This window comes from Elephas maximus, chromosome 1, assembly GCF_024166365.1.
Source record: "Elephas maximus indicus isolate mEleMax1 chromosome 1, mEleMax1 primary haplotype, whole genome shotgun sequence".
NCBI lineage: Eukaryota > Metazoa > Chordata > Mammalia > Proboscidea > Elephantidae > Elephas > Elephas maximus.
Window position 1 is genome coordinate 106,371,097 of NC_064819.1, and position 13,089 is coordinate 106,384,185.

The 13,089-nt window shown below is 43.4% G+C and overlaps 1 protein-coding gene across 3 annotated transcripts in view; it reads right to left on the bottom strand.

Annotated features, from left to right (window-relative positions):
- Positions 1–13,089, bottom strand: part of CCND3 (cyclin D3) — a 98,523-nt gene that overhangs the window by 6,350 nt on the left and 79,084 nt on the right. The window contains exon 1 of one of the 3 annotated variants that reach the window (XM_049891861.1): positions 167–11,148. The exons of the other annotated variants lie outside the window; for them this stretch is intronic. Coding sequence (XP_049747818.1) covers positions 167–364 — 198 coding nt within the window. The 5' untranslated portion in view covers positions 365–11,148. Of the gene's footprint in view, positions 1–166; positions 11,149–13,089 lie in introns of those variants that run through there. 3 annotated transcript variants of the gene reach the window in all.

Sequence of the window (13,089 nt, forward strand, 5' to 3'; positions counted from 1 at the left end):
GGCAGTCAGGTTGCCCGAATGCAAGACCAGGCCCCAGGGGTCTGGGCCTCCGGAGCATCTTGCCGATTGTCGTTGGGACCAGGATGTCGACACAGGGCGGCCCCGGGATGCCCAGACTAAGGGGTGTGGGAATGGCAGGGGTAAGGGGGGCCCATCCGAGCGGTACCTCCAACATCCAGTACGCCAGCATCTTCCGCATGTGCGGCTTGATCTCGTTCTGCACGCACTGGAAGTAGGAGACGCAAGGCAAGTAGCGCTCCTCCATGCGGAGCAAGGTCTGCAGGACACGCTGGTCCTCCAGCAGCTGCGGGTCCGGCTTGGCCCGGGGTGTCTGCTGGATATTCTCGCAGCACAGCAGATCCATACTCTGGCAGCGCACGAGCAGGACAAGACTCAGGGTTCACGAGCCAGAACGCAAGCAGCGGTCTGGAGGGAGCGCGACGCGGGTCTGGCGCTGGGGCTGGCACTGCGCGGTAGAAAACCTAGCCCGCCGCCCGCGCGCGCGGCTTCCCTGACAGGCGCCCCGCCCCTCGCGACGATGTAGCAACCGTGGAATGCTTGGACGTCTTAACGTTCCAAGGGGCGGGGCTGCCTGCGCCCCAGACGGAAAGGGCCAGCGGGGGCGCTCCATCCTCCCCTTGGGCGGCCGCACTGGTTCGTGGGGCGCCAGCCCGCCGGCTTCCGGGCGCTCCAGGCACTCCTGACCACCGGGTAGAGTGAACTTTCTGGGAGGTGGGCCTCTTCCCCACCAATGGGCCGTTCCATTTCACTTCTCTAACTCCAGTTGTCGAGGGAAGAATTTCTCTCTAAGGGTTATTCATTCATTCATCTATTCATTTGTAAAACCCTATTTCATCTACTGGGTGCTCTAGGGAATATGATAATAAATAGCTAGTTCTTAGAAAATGCAATTCTAAGCACTTAAAGTGTAATAAATTATTAAATCCTAACAAAAACTTAGACGAGGAAACTGAGGCAGAGAGAGATAAATGTCATAGTCCGTGCCAGAGCTGGGATTGGAAAACTGGCCCTCTAGCCCCAAAATCTCTGTTCTATATCATTGCTACTCAAACTGGGAACCCCAGACCAACAGCACTGGCCTCCAGGTACCTGGGAGTTAGAAATGCAGCTTCTCAGTCCCCAGGCCTGACCTGCTGCATGCAATCTGCATTCAAGTGTGAGAGGCACTGGTCTAAATCTGCATATTACAGAAATACAACAGAGTGGAAAGACCTAGATTCAAGGCCTCACCTTGTCATTAAGTTGGCTGTGTGTCCTTGGTCAAGCCCTTAAGGTCGGCCTTAGTTAGTTTCTGTTTTCTGAAAACATGGGCAGAGGAAATAGACCTCTCTGCAAGAGTTTCTTGCTCAGATTCTATAAAACCTACTAGTTGCCATTTCTTCTCCACCTCCCAAACTTTGGGTTACTTTGTAGTTTTCCCCAAATTCCACACGAGCAAGAGGCTGACCACAGACCTCCAGTGATAGTCCAAATGGAAGTGGGATCTATGCCTCTCTTGGGGTCCTTGAGACTTGAGAGGCACTAAGGAAGTGAGTTAGTTACTAGAGAAATGACACTCTACTGTAAAGGGTCAAGTTCTATGCTAAGTATTTTCTCATTAAATTGTTTTATATATATAATACATATAAATTTTATCATATTGTTCATAACATGAAAATACTTATTTGCAATGGAGAAAACTTAGAAAATGCAGATAAGCCACAAAAAAGGAAAATAATCACTGTAATGTCACCATCTAGAGATAAAGGAGCCCTGGTGGCACAGTGGTTAAAGGTTGGAGGCTGCAACCCCGTAAATATTACAGCCTTGAAAATCCTATGGGGCAGTTCTATTTGGTTCTATAGGGGTCACTATGAGTCGGAATGACTCCATGGCCACAGGTTTAGAAAGAACCCTTTAAAATGTTAACTTATATTTTTCTAATCATTGTTCTATGAATTAACATGCATATTTATAAAAATAGGATTATCACAAACTTTTGTTAGCTGCTTTTTTCATTAAAAAATACACTGTCAACACTTTTTCATGTCATTAAATTTTCTACATCACTTTTTTTTAAAGGCTACATAGTATTCCAATGGGTAACTATATCAATATATATTTTAGCAAACCTCTATTGTTGGAAATTTAAGCTGCTACTAGTCCTTCCCTATTAGAAACAAAACATTTTTGTAGCAATATCTTTGTGATCACTCATGACTGTTTCTAGAAGTGGATTAATTTCTATAACCGGAATTTCTCAGTTAAAGGTTAGAAAACATTTTAAGGCTTTTGATACAGTTCTTATTACCCAATTTCCCTCTTTAGAGGCTAAACCAATCTATTCCCACCAATGACAGGTAAATGGAAAGTGTTTATTTAGTAATAATAAACAGTTATTAGACATTTACATTTCTTGAAAAGTTGATTACCTATTCATGTCCTTTGCCCATTCTTTTATATGGGTGTTTGTCTTTTTATTTGTAAGTGCTCACTACATTTTAAGGATATTAAACCCATGTCATATATTTCGCTTTTTTTAGCTTGTCGTTTGCCTTTTATTTTTGGTTCAAGGTAGTTTTTTTTTTTTTTAACAAATCGTTTTTTATTTGTATGCATATTTATTATCAATCTTTAATGATTTCTGCCTTTGAATCATTCCTTCCTCACCCTAAGATTATATAAATACTAGAAGACAATGTAGGGAATATTTAGAGAGTTTTTTTTAATCACCTGGGGGTCTTGTTGAAAATACAGATTCCGGGACCCCATTTCTGGGCTTCTCATTCTGGCTGTCTCAGATGAGGCCCCAAAACTTGCATTTTCAAAAGTACATACATTAGAGGTTTGTTGGTTTGTTTTTTAAACATGTAAGTACTTACTGACATTTATTAAGTGGGGCTTGACTTTATTCTTCCCAAATGATTAGCTAATGTGTTCTTTATTTCACTGACTTGCCTGGTATAAGCATCCCTGGACCTGGTTCTTACACTTGAGGTGATACCTTATTTTGGTCCGTTGTGGCCAAAGCCTTTCACTGGGAACTGACCCTCAGAATTTTTCCTGCTTTTGTGTAAGGAACCTCACCTGGGCTTTTTAACCCAATGTCACGCATAAAATCGTCGTTAAGGAAGATGCCAAAAGCGCATTCAATGGGAAATAACTACTGCCTTCAACTTCTAGAGAGAACTGGCCTTCAACTACAGCAAGAGGGACATAAGTTAGGTAGCAACTAAAACTCTCGTTTGATAATGATACGGGAAAGAGCTACCATCCGTCAGTTTGTTGTACTGTGGTGGCTTGTATATTGCTGTGATGCTGGAAGCTATGCCACCAGTATTTAAAATACCAGCAGGTCACCCATGGTGAACAGGTTTCAGTGGAGCTTCCAGACTAAGAGAGACTAGGAAGAAAGGACTGGTGATCTACTTCCAAAAATTAGCCAATTAAAACCCTATGGATCACAGAATATTGTCTAAGACTAGCCTACTTTGGACACATCATCAGGAGGGACCAACTGCTGAAGAAGGACATCATGTTTGGTAAAAGAGAGGGTCAATCAAGGTGACAGAAACCCTCAATTGAGATGGCCATAACAATGGACTTCAAATATACTAACGATCATGAAGATGGTGCAGAACCAGGCATGGCTTCATTCTGTTATACACAGGTTGCCATGGGTCAGTGCTAGTTGGATAGCAACTAACGACAACACGGGAAAAGAGGAACAGTAGCAGAATCTTCTCTGCAGAGCTTTAAAAACAGGACAGGTCTTCTCATTGCCCTCCCCTTCTCCTCTATTACCCCCTCCACCCCACGTTACCCTATTTCCTCAACCTGAAGTATCCTCTCTGCTCAGTTTATTTATTCATACTTCCAGACCCAGCTCAGATCCAACCTCCTTCAGGAAGCCTTCCCAGAACAGTCCAGCTATAGAACTAACCCTTGACCTCCAAACTCCTACAGATCTCATTGCCCATGCCCTGATTTGGCTGTCTGGTTCATGCGCTCTCCCCATCAGAGGGGAAGCTCCTGGAAAGAGGAAGACCATCCACATGTATTGAGATCCAACTATGTGCCATGTATTGGACAAGGTGCTTACAGTCCATCATCTCATTTCACTCATATCCATAACACTCTAAGGGCTGTTTTTAGATGGGAAAGCTAGAGTATAGTGGGGCTAAGTAACTTACAGTCTATTTAGCTCCCCCAAAACCATACCTTTTTAATGATATATGCCTCTCTTTAAGGACAGGTACCGTGTCCTGTATGCCTGTGTCTCATCGGCAGAATCTAGCACTGTGCAAATAATATGTAGTACTTTTATGTAGTACTTACTATGTTCCAGGCACTGTATATACCTGATATGTATTAAATCGTTTCATTTTTACATCAACTTTATGAGACGTATAATATTATTTTCCCTCATTTTACAGAAAGGGAAACCAGTACTCAGTATGGCTAAGTAGCTTGCCCAAGGTCACACAGCCAGTAAATGGTAGAGGCGGGATTCAAACCAGGCTGTCTGGTTCCAGAGTCCATGCTCTTAACCATTTCACTTTACTGCCTCTCATGCTGTTCCACAAGTGTGTATGATTGATTAACTATTGCTTTATTAACTAGGTGAGGGGCACAGAGAGGCTGTCTAGTTTTAGAAGCTAGGCCAAGTCCCAGCACTCTGGGGAGGGGAGCTTCTGATGAGCAGAGCTTTTTGAGGGATACCTCTGTCCTGCCCCTGGCTGGGGATTTCATGTCAGAGCTGGGCTCTTATCCTGGACCCCCAGGTCCAAGGAAACAGCCACAAGCTGGTTGTCTGCTGAAGAGGCAGGGGAGTTCCTGGGAGGTTGGCTGATCTGCCTGGGAGCTTCACCATCACTTCTACCTCAAAGGAAGAGGGTTTCCCCCTGTTCTTTTCTATAAGAAGAAAAAGACAAAGCAATGATGAGGGCAAATGTGGTGTGGAGTTTCTGCTTATGTGCATTCAGTTAGAAAAAGTTGCTCAATGAAATGGCAAGTTAGAGGAAGGCTAGGAATGGAATGTCACAGGCCAAATAAGCCCTAAGGAGGATGGATACAATGCTTTCTTCCTTCTCCTCCTCCTCTACCTCTTCATCATTGAAATGCCCCCGTCTGAGAACCAGGGGGTGAACAAGGTGAGGCCCATCACCCCAGTCTACATTCTATGGCTCAGTTACCTTCAAATCCACTGAGATGATAGGCAGAGCCAAGCTGGGGCAGGGGACAGGGGAAAAAGTCCTATTCCCTAAAAAATGAAGGTGGACAAAACTCTGAAGACAGACAGGTTTGGCTCCACACCTTATGACTTTGAAAGAATTATTGGAAGCTCTCCCTGTCCCAGTTTCCTCTCCTGCTCAGTGGAGATAATAATAGCCCTCATACCCTCATTGAGTTCTTCTGAGGACTAAGCAAGACAATCTGCAGAAAACATCTCGTCCAGCCTGGTGCATAGCAAACATTCAAACTGGTAGTTCTGCTAAGGTTGTTAATATTACTATTCCCTCTTTCAGGGACTATCTTTTCTGCTATGGGCATGCAACCAGAACCCCGCAGAGAAAAGCAAAGGTTTTAGTGGCAGAAGCCCCACTCTAGGCATGGTAGCTCTAGCAAACCTAGATGATCCAACTCACAATGGGAACCACAAGGTCCAGTATGGCGGTGAATACTGCAGGGCCTGGGGCTGCCCTGCTCGGCCTCTCCACCCTAATGGGCTGTGTGACCTCAGATATGTTATATCGCCTCTCTGTGCCTCAGTTTCCTTTTCTGAAAATGGGGATAATACAGTACCACCCTCCTAAAGTGGTTGGGAAGATGAAATGGGTGGATTTGTGTAAAATATGTAAAAGAGTGCCTGGCATATGAGCCCTTTAAAAAAGTTAGCTGTGATTGTGGTACTTAAAAGCAGAAATGTCTTCATGCTTATGGACAAGTCATGATAATAAATGTAATACAATGAATGTGAAGGCACCTGGAAAATAAAAGGGCCAGGGATTACCACTATGGTGGAGAGTATCTGGTAAATTCTTTGCTTTGGAAAGGGTGAAGAAGACAGTGCTCCTGTTGATGACACAATCTAGTATTTATACTAAAAGTGGTCTGATATATCATTTGTGGATTTCCTAGTTTTCTGAGTTGGAAAACCCTATATGAATACTATTTTCCCCCACCTTTTTACTTTGAAATATTTCAAACCTACAGAAAAGCTGCAAGAATAGTACTGTGAACACAGACGAACCCCTCACTGAAATTGATGTGAGTGCTGTGTTGAGCCATTTGTGACTTAATTACAGACATCGAACTTCCTCATCCTGTGTCTCCTAAGGGACAGTCTCCCATATAACCACAATACAGTTATCAGACTTAGAAAACTAAACACAAATAAAAACCAGTAAACTGGTTGCCTCAGAGTCAGTCTACCTCATGGCAACCCCATGTGTGTCAGAGTAGAACACACATGTCCAATGGAGATAATAATAGCCCTTATACCCCGTAGAGTTATTCTGAGGGCTAAGTAACTAGGGTTTTCAATGGTTGATTTTTTTGGAAGTAGGTGCCTCTGAAAGGGCTCAAACCTTCAACCTTTCGGTTGGCAGATCGAATTAATCGTTTGCACCACTCAAGGTCTCCAAACACATGATACCGTAAGTGACCTAAGTGCAAAGTTCCCCAACGATTCCACTAATAGCCTTTTATGGCTATTTTTTTCTTCATAATCCAAGATCCATTCAAGGATTATGTTTGCACTGAGTTACCCTACTTCTTTAATCTAGGGCAGTTTCTGGGCTTTTCGTTTTTTTTTCCTTTGACAACACTAATATTTTTCAAAGTCAGCTGTTTTAAACAATGTACCTGAATTTGGATTTGTTTGATTATTTTCATGATTAGATATAGGTTAAACATTTTTGGTAGACATACCACATAGGTGATGTGTCTAAATGTATATCTTATTGTGGGGGGGGGGGGGAACAAGCATTAAAACAAACTGAACAGAATCTGTTTTCTTCTTTGAGGATTCAAGAGATACTTCAGGGTTTACAGTTCTCAGGTTACTATGTTGAGTATCTGTTATACTTGTATAATACTTCAGATCAGTAACCTTCAAAACTCTTTGCCGCATCATTCCTACCAATAAAAACAGAGCACATACTTCCAATATATAGAGTACTTAATTTATAAACTACATCCACCTTCTACTCTAATATATTATGTACATTATAGAACATACTAAGAAATGCTGAAAGGACAAAACACACAGAAATAGAAATTTTCACACTTTCTTCCCCCACTGCAATGGAATGTCTTACACATACCCAGAATTCGCTATTACTTACACATCCTGCTCCCAAGACAGGCTTGACTATTGACCAGAAAACTCTTTCCTGCTGAGCCTAAATGGGCTTTAAACATTTCAACACAGCACTCCAGGCAGTGCTACCATAGCAGAGCTGGCATGTGAGGAGATCTGTTTTTGTTTTACTTAGAAGACTGCCTTCTCGGCCACTCTGCACAGTTGTCCAACAGGCATCTTCAGTTTGACTTCTTCAAAACTGAGACCCTAATCTTACCCCCAACAAACCTACTCCTCCTGCAGGCTTCCCCATTTCAGAAAATGGCAACTGGATCCTTCCATCCCCGCCAACACCAGGAGGGGCTACTCACTCCAGCCTTTGGCCATCCTGTGGAAATGAGTGTTGCTATACACATATCCCCTTTGTTTCCCAGAGAAAATACAGGTCAAAAAAGCTGCTGTCATTCTTGACGCTTCTCTCTCTCTCAAATCCCATACCTATCCACCAGCAAATAACAGAGGCTCTACTTTCAAAATATCTCCAGAATCTAACTTCTTTTCATTCCACTGTTACCACCATGGTCCAAACTCAATTCCTCCTTTTCCTTACCAGTTTCCCACATCCAATCTTCTCACCAATCCCACTTCTGGTTGATTTTAAGTCCAGACGTATCTTTAATCCTTTCCTTTTCTCCATTTCCACTCCTACCATCCTGGTCTAAATTGTACCATATCTAACCTGGACTCCAGCAGTAGCCTTCTGACAGATCTCTCTGATCCATCCTTGCCCCCTCCAGTCTTCTCTCAATAGAGTAGCCCTCTACAGGCTCTTTGTTTCACTCAGAACAACTATCCAAGTCCTCACACTGCTCACAAGACCCTATTGTCATCTGCACCCCTCCCCATCTCCCACTCCTCTCTCACTCACTCTGCTCTGGCCATACTGGCCTCCTTGCTGTTTCTGGAACATACCGGGCATACATGTTCCCTTTGTCATCTGCTGTACCATCTGCCTGGAATGTTCTTCCCCCAGATATCCACATGGCCCACTCCCTCATTTCTTTCAGGTTTTAACTTAAAAGTTGCATTCCTCCTATAGTCTTTTCTGGCCACCCTGTCTACATTTTTAATGCTCCTGCTCCCCCAACCCCGCATTTGCTATGTCCTTTTATTTTTCTGCTTACCATGAATAATTAACACACTATATACTTTACTTACATATTCTGTTTATCGTTCGTCCCTCCCACCACCACCACCACCACCACAACAGAAGCTCCTGGAGGGTAAGGGTTTTTTCCTTCTGCCATATCACCAGAATGGTGCCTGGTTCATAGAAGGTGTTCAACAAATCTTTTTTGAATGAATCAATGGATGACTGGAACAAGAAAAAAAACTCAGCACAAGTCACATGATAAATGGCCATTCTGGTACGGTACGGGGGTCAGTGGGAGACGTGGGGGGCTGGGCACACTGGACAGTAGATGCTCCAGTCAAAGCCAGGAGGGGCTGCTCGCTCAGCCTGTGGCTGTCCTAAGTGTTGCCCTCTATTCCCCTTGTTTCCCAGAGAAAATATTTCTTAAAATATAACATCTCCATTACTTCAGTTAAAACAAACAAGCTCTGCACAAGCCACACACAATGTTCCATGGGCTGGATCTGACCTGTGGGGAGTATTTTGCAATCTCTAGCTCGTAAGTCGCTTATGAAAAGAAACCTCAGGTACTGGCTTCTAAACCTGCCAACTCTCTCCTCATAAAATTAGAACACACAACCTATATATTTACATGTTTACTTTTTCTCCCTTTTTCTGGTTGGATTCTGAATAAGTGAGGCTTTCCTGTTCTCTTATTCTGTCTGAGACTCCTGGTCCACAGCTAAAGGTGAGGTAAGTATCTGGGCCTCAGGTGTAGTAGATGGGTAACCTTCTTGAGCAAAACACCTGGCAAAAGAGAAATCCTCTTTGGGCTCTTAGCTGGGAAGCAAGGATCTCTCACTCTAGGGATGAAAAAGCCCTGGCATCGTTTCAGCACAGTGGCTAAATAAGTGAGCTCTGGAGTTGGGTTGATGCCCAGCTCTCCCATTTGCCAGCTGTGTGTTCTTGAGCCAGTGACTCAAGTTCTCTGTGTCCCAGGCTGCTCATCTGCAAAATAGGGATAGTAACAGCACCTACTTCACAGAGTGGTTGCGAGGATTAATATGGCAAAAGCACCCACAATAGCACTAAACCAAAAACCAAATCCACTGCCGCCGAGTCGATTCCAACTCATGCCAACCACGTGTGTTACAGAGTAGAACTGAACTACACAGGGTTTTCCTGGCTATAATCTTTACTGAAGCAGACTGCCAGGCCTTTCTTCTGTGGCACCAATGGATGGGTTCCAACCATCAACCTTTCCGTTAGTAGTCACATGCAAACCGTTTGTGCCATCCAGGGACCTACAATAGCACTAGGCCCATAACAATGCTCAGAAAAGGGAGCGGTGACCATTAATAGTTCATATGTATCAGGTGCTGTCCTTGCCCTGGGCTTCGGAGCAGAGACCCAAAGCCTCCCTGTTAAGAGCTGCCAGTCTAAAGTGGATGACTATGATGAGCCTGAACACGGAGAAATCCTGTAATTGTCACTAAGACATTAAGTTTTACTCACATGAAAAGATGCTCAACATTATTAGTCATTAAAAAAAAAAGTGTAAATCAAAACCACAATGAGATACCATTTCACACCCACTAGGATAACTATAATAAAAAAGACAGACAATAACAAATGTCACTGATGCTGGGAATATAAAATGGTACATCCCCTTTGGAAAACAGTCTGGCAGTTCCTCAAACAATGGAACTTAGAGTTAACATAAGACCCAGCAATTAAACTCTTAGGAAATTATCTAAGAGAAATAAAAACATATAGCCAGCCAAAAACTTGCACATGAATATTCATTAACAGCATTATGCATAACAGTCACAAAGTAGAAACAACCCCAGTGTCCATCAACTGATAAATGGATAAACACAATGTGGTATATCCATAGAGTAGAGTAAAAACCCAAACCCAGTGTAGAGTAGTACTGGGCAAAAAAAGGAATGAAGTAATGAAAAAAAAAGACACCAAATTTTTTGCCTGGGACTTCCCAGCACCCACCAGGGTTAGGGGAGCTGGTTTTTATGGGATGGAAACGATGGCTACACTGGGAGTGGTGGGAGTTGGTGGTCCTGGTCACCTGAAGTCCAGGAGGCAGCCCATGATGGAAGAAGTGGGACTGTAGGAACTCAGAGAGTAACTGGGGCATAGGGAGCAAGAGGCAGAAAGGGAGCATCCCGAAAAGCTTAGACAGTGGGGTCTGGAGTGGTGTGCCCCAACTATGGTACAACTCCCCATGGTAGTACACCAGAGAATTTCAAGTAGTAACAGTAATAAGTTACACTTGCTTAGTGCTTTCTCTGAGCCAGACATTGAGAACTTTACCACATTTACTTATTTAAGCCTCACAAAAACTCTATGAGGTATAGGTGCTATTTTACCCTCATATTACAGATGAGAAAAGAGAGACATGAACAGATTAGGTATCTCATCAAAAGCCATAGTTAGTAAATGGCTCTGTCTGAGTTTGGGCTGCCCCAACATAGACCCTGATACAAGGACTCCAGTGAAGTAGTTTACTTGGGAGGTAATTCCAGAAAGCACTGGAAGGGGAGTGAAGATATGAGACAGGAAGGGAAGGAAAGCCAGTAGAGAGTGCGTCATTAAGTAAGTTACCATGTGGGCAACTGGAGCTCAATCCTGCTGCGGAACTCTGGGAGACAATGAAGAACACATGTCTTGGAGTGCATTATTTAAAAAAAAAAAAATATATATATATATATATATATAATTTAGACTACCCATACCCATTGCTGTAGAGTCAATTCCAACTCATAGCAACCCTACGGGACAGAGTAGAACTGCCCCATAGGGTTTCCAAGACAGTTAATCCTTAGGGAAGCAGGCTGCCACATCTTTCTCCCACAGAGCAGTCAATGGATTTGAACTGCCAACCTTTTGGTTATCAGCTGAGCACTTAACCACTGTGCCACCAGAGCCACTTATAATTCAGGTTAAAGGGGAAAAAGTGACATGATCGCAACAACAGATACAGGAAAAGCATTTGATAAAACTCAACATCTGTGGATAAGAAAAACTCTTCACTAAGTACGGAGAGAAGGGAACTTCTTTAATATAAGACATCTACTAAAATCCTAAGGCAAATATCTTAGTGATGATACATGGAAAGTAAACCAGGCAAAGATCCGAACATGACAGGCCAGTGAACAGAACTTTCAGGACATTGGCAAAGGCTGGGAAAGACCAAGAGGTGCTGGTTCCTCCCTGACCAACCTGGCCAGTCCTTTCCTGGGACTAGCAAGGCTATCATCTTCCCATCCCACCCCTTTCTAGGCTTGTACATTTTTATGAATCGTTCCATCTTTCTTTAGAGTTCTCAGATTTTAAACCCTGGTGCCATCTTGGATTTCTCCCTTCTCTGGTTCCCTGTATCTAATCAGTTTCCTGGCCCCAAAAAATGACTCCCTGAAACTTACTTAGATCCCATCTTTCCTATTCCTCCATATGGCTCTTAGCAAATGTCTCAAAATTTGCCATCAAAGTAAACCCTTTACAACAGGGAAGGGGGAATGAATCTCTCTGAGAAATTCGGTAGCATAATCTAAAATTACCCTCTGCAAACCTGAAATTTATTTGAAGTCTAATATTCTGCCTTAGAAACTTATACAGGTTTCAGGCTCTTATCCATAATATAGCCACCATTATTTTAATGTAAAAATAATGGTTTAAATAACTTACAGCTAAAGGGAAACTGAATTCCACAAACCATGTTTATTGTATACACTGGCAGAAGGAATTTTAGGGGTTTTCAAACCCTAGTTTGAAAGGCCAGCCTACATTACTATTGCAAAAGCCTCCCAGAGAGCCGCCCAGTCTTCACCCTTTTTCCAGATCAATCTAGATCAATGGCCCAGAGCCATCAGATTAATCTCTCTCAGACACTCCTTTCATCTCCAGTCCAAGGACCTGCTTATCGGGTCAAATTTAAAAGTCAACCAGCTTGGCTTTCAAAGTTCTCCATCAAGAGGCCCCAGACAGCCTATTCAATTTTATCTCAGTTCCAGCAGTCCAGCCTACCTCAGGGTCTTATCACCCACCACTGGCATCCTGCTCCTTTCTCTAAATCCAGCCTCTTCCCTCAAGGCCTAGCTCATGACCCACCTCTTCCATGAAACTTCCAGCATTATAGGATTAAAGGGTCCAGGAAACTTAGAGCCAGGAGGATCAGTGAAACCCAGAGAGGGGAGATCAAACTAAAGCTGTTACCCTTGAGTCAATTCTGACTCATAGTGACCCTCCAGGGCAAAGCAGAACTGCCTCATAGGGTTTTCAAGAAGCAGCTGGTGGATTCGAACTGCCAACCTTTTGGTTAGCAGCCGAGGTCTTAACCACTGCCCCATCAGGAAGAAGGGAGGTAGCTGAACCTAAAATACATGGCCAGTTAGTGGTTGTTTTAAACCATTCTCATTGTTTCCCGTGAATAAAGCCAGTTTTCCCCAAAAGACTGAAAACTCCTGGGGGTAGGTACCACATCCTTCATTTCCAGGTTTGGTTAACCTGCTCAAGGACAATTTAGTATACTGCATAAAGATATGTGCCTTAGTTCCTGCCTGCCTACTCAGGCAATCCCCACTTAGAAGGTTTTTCACCATCTTTTGTCAGCCATTCACACTTGTGAAATCAA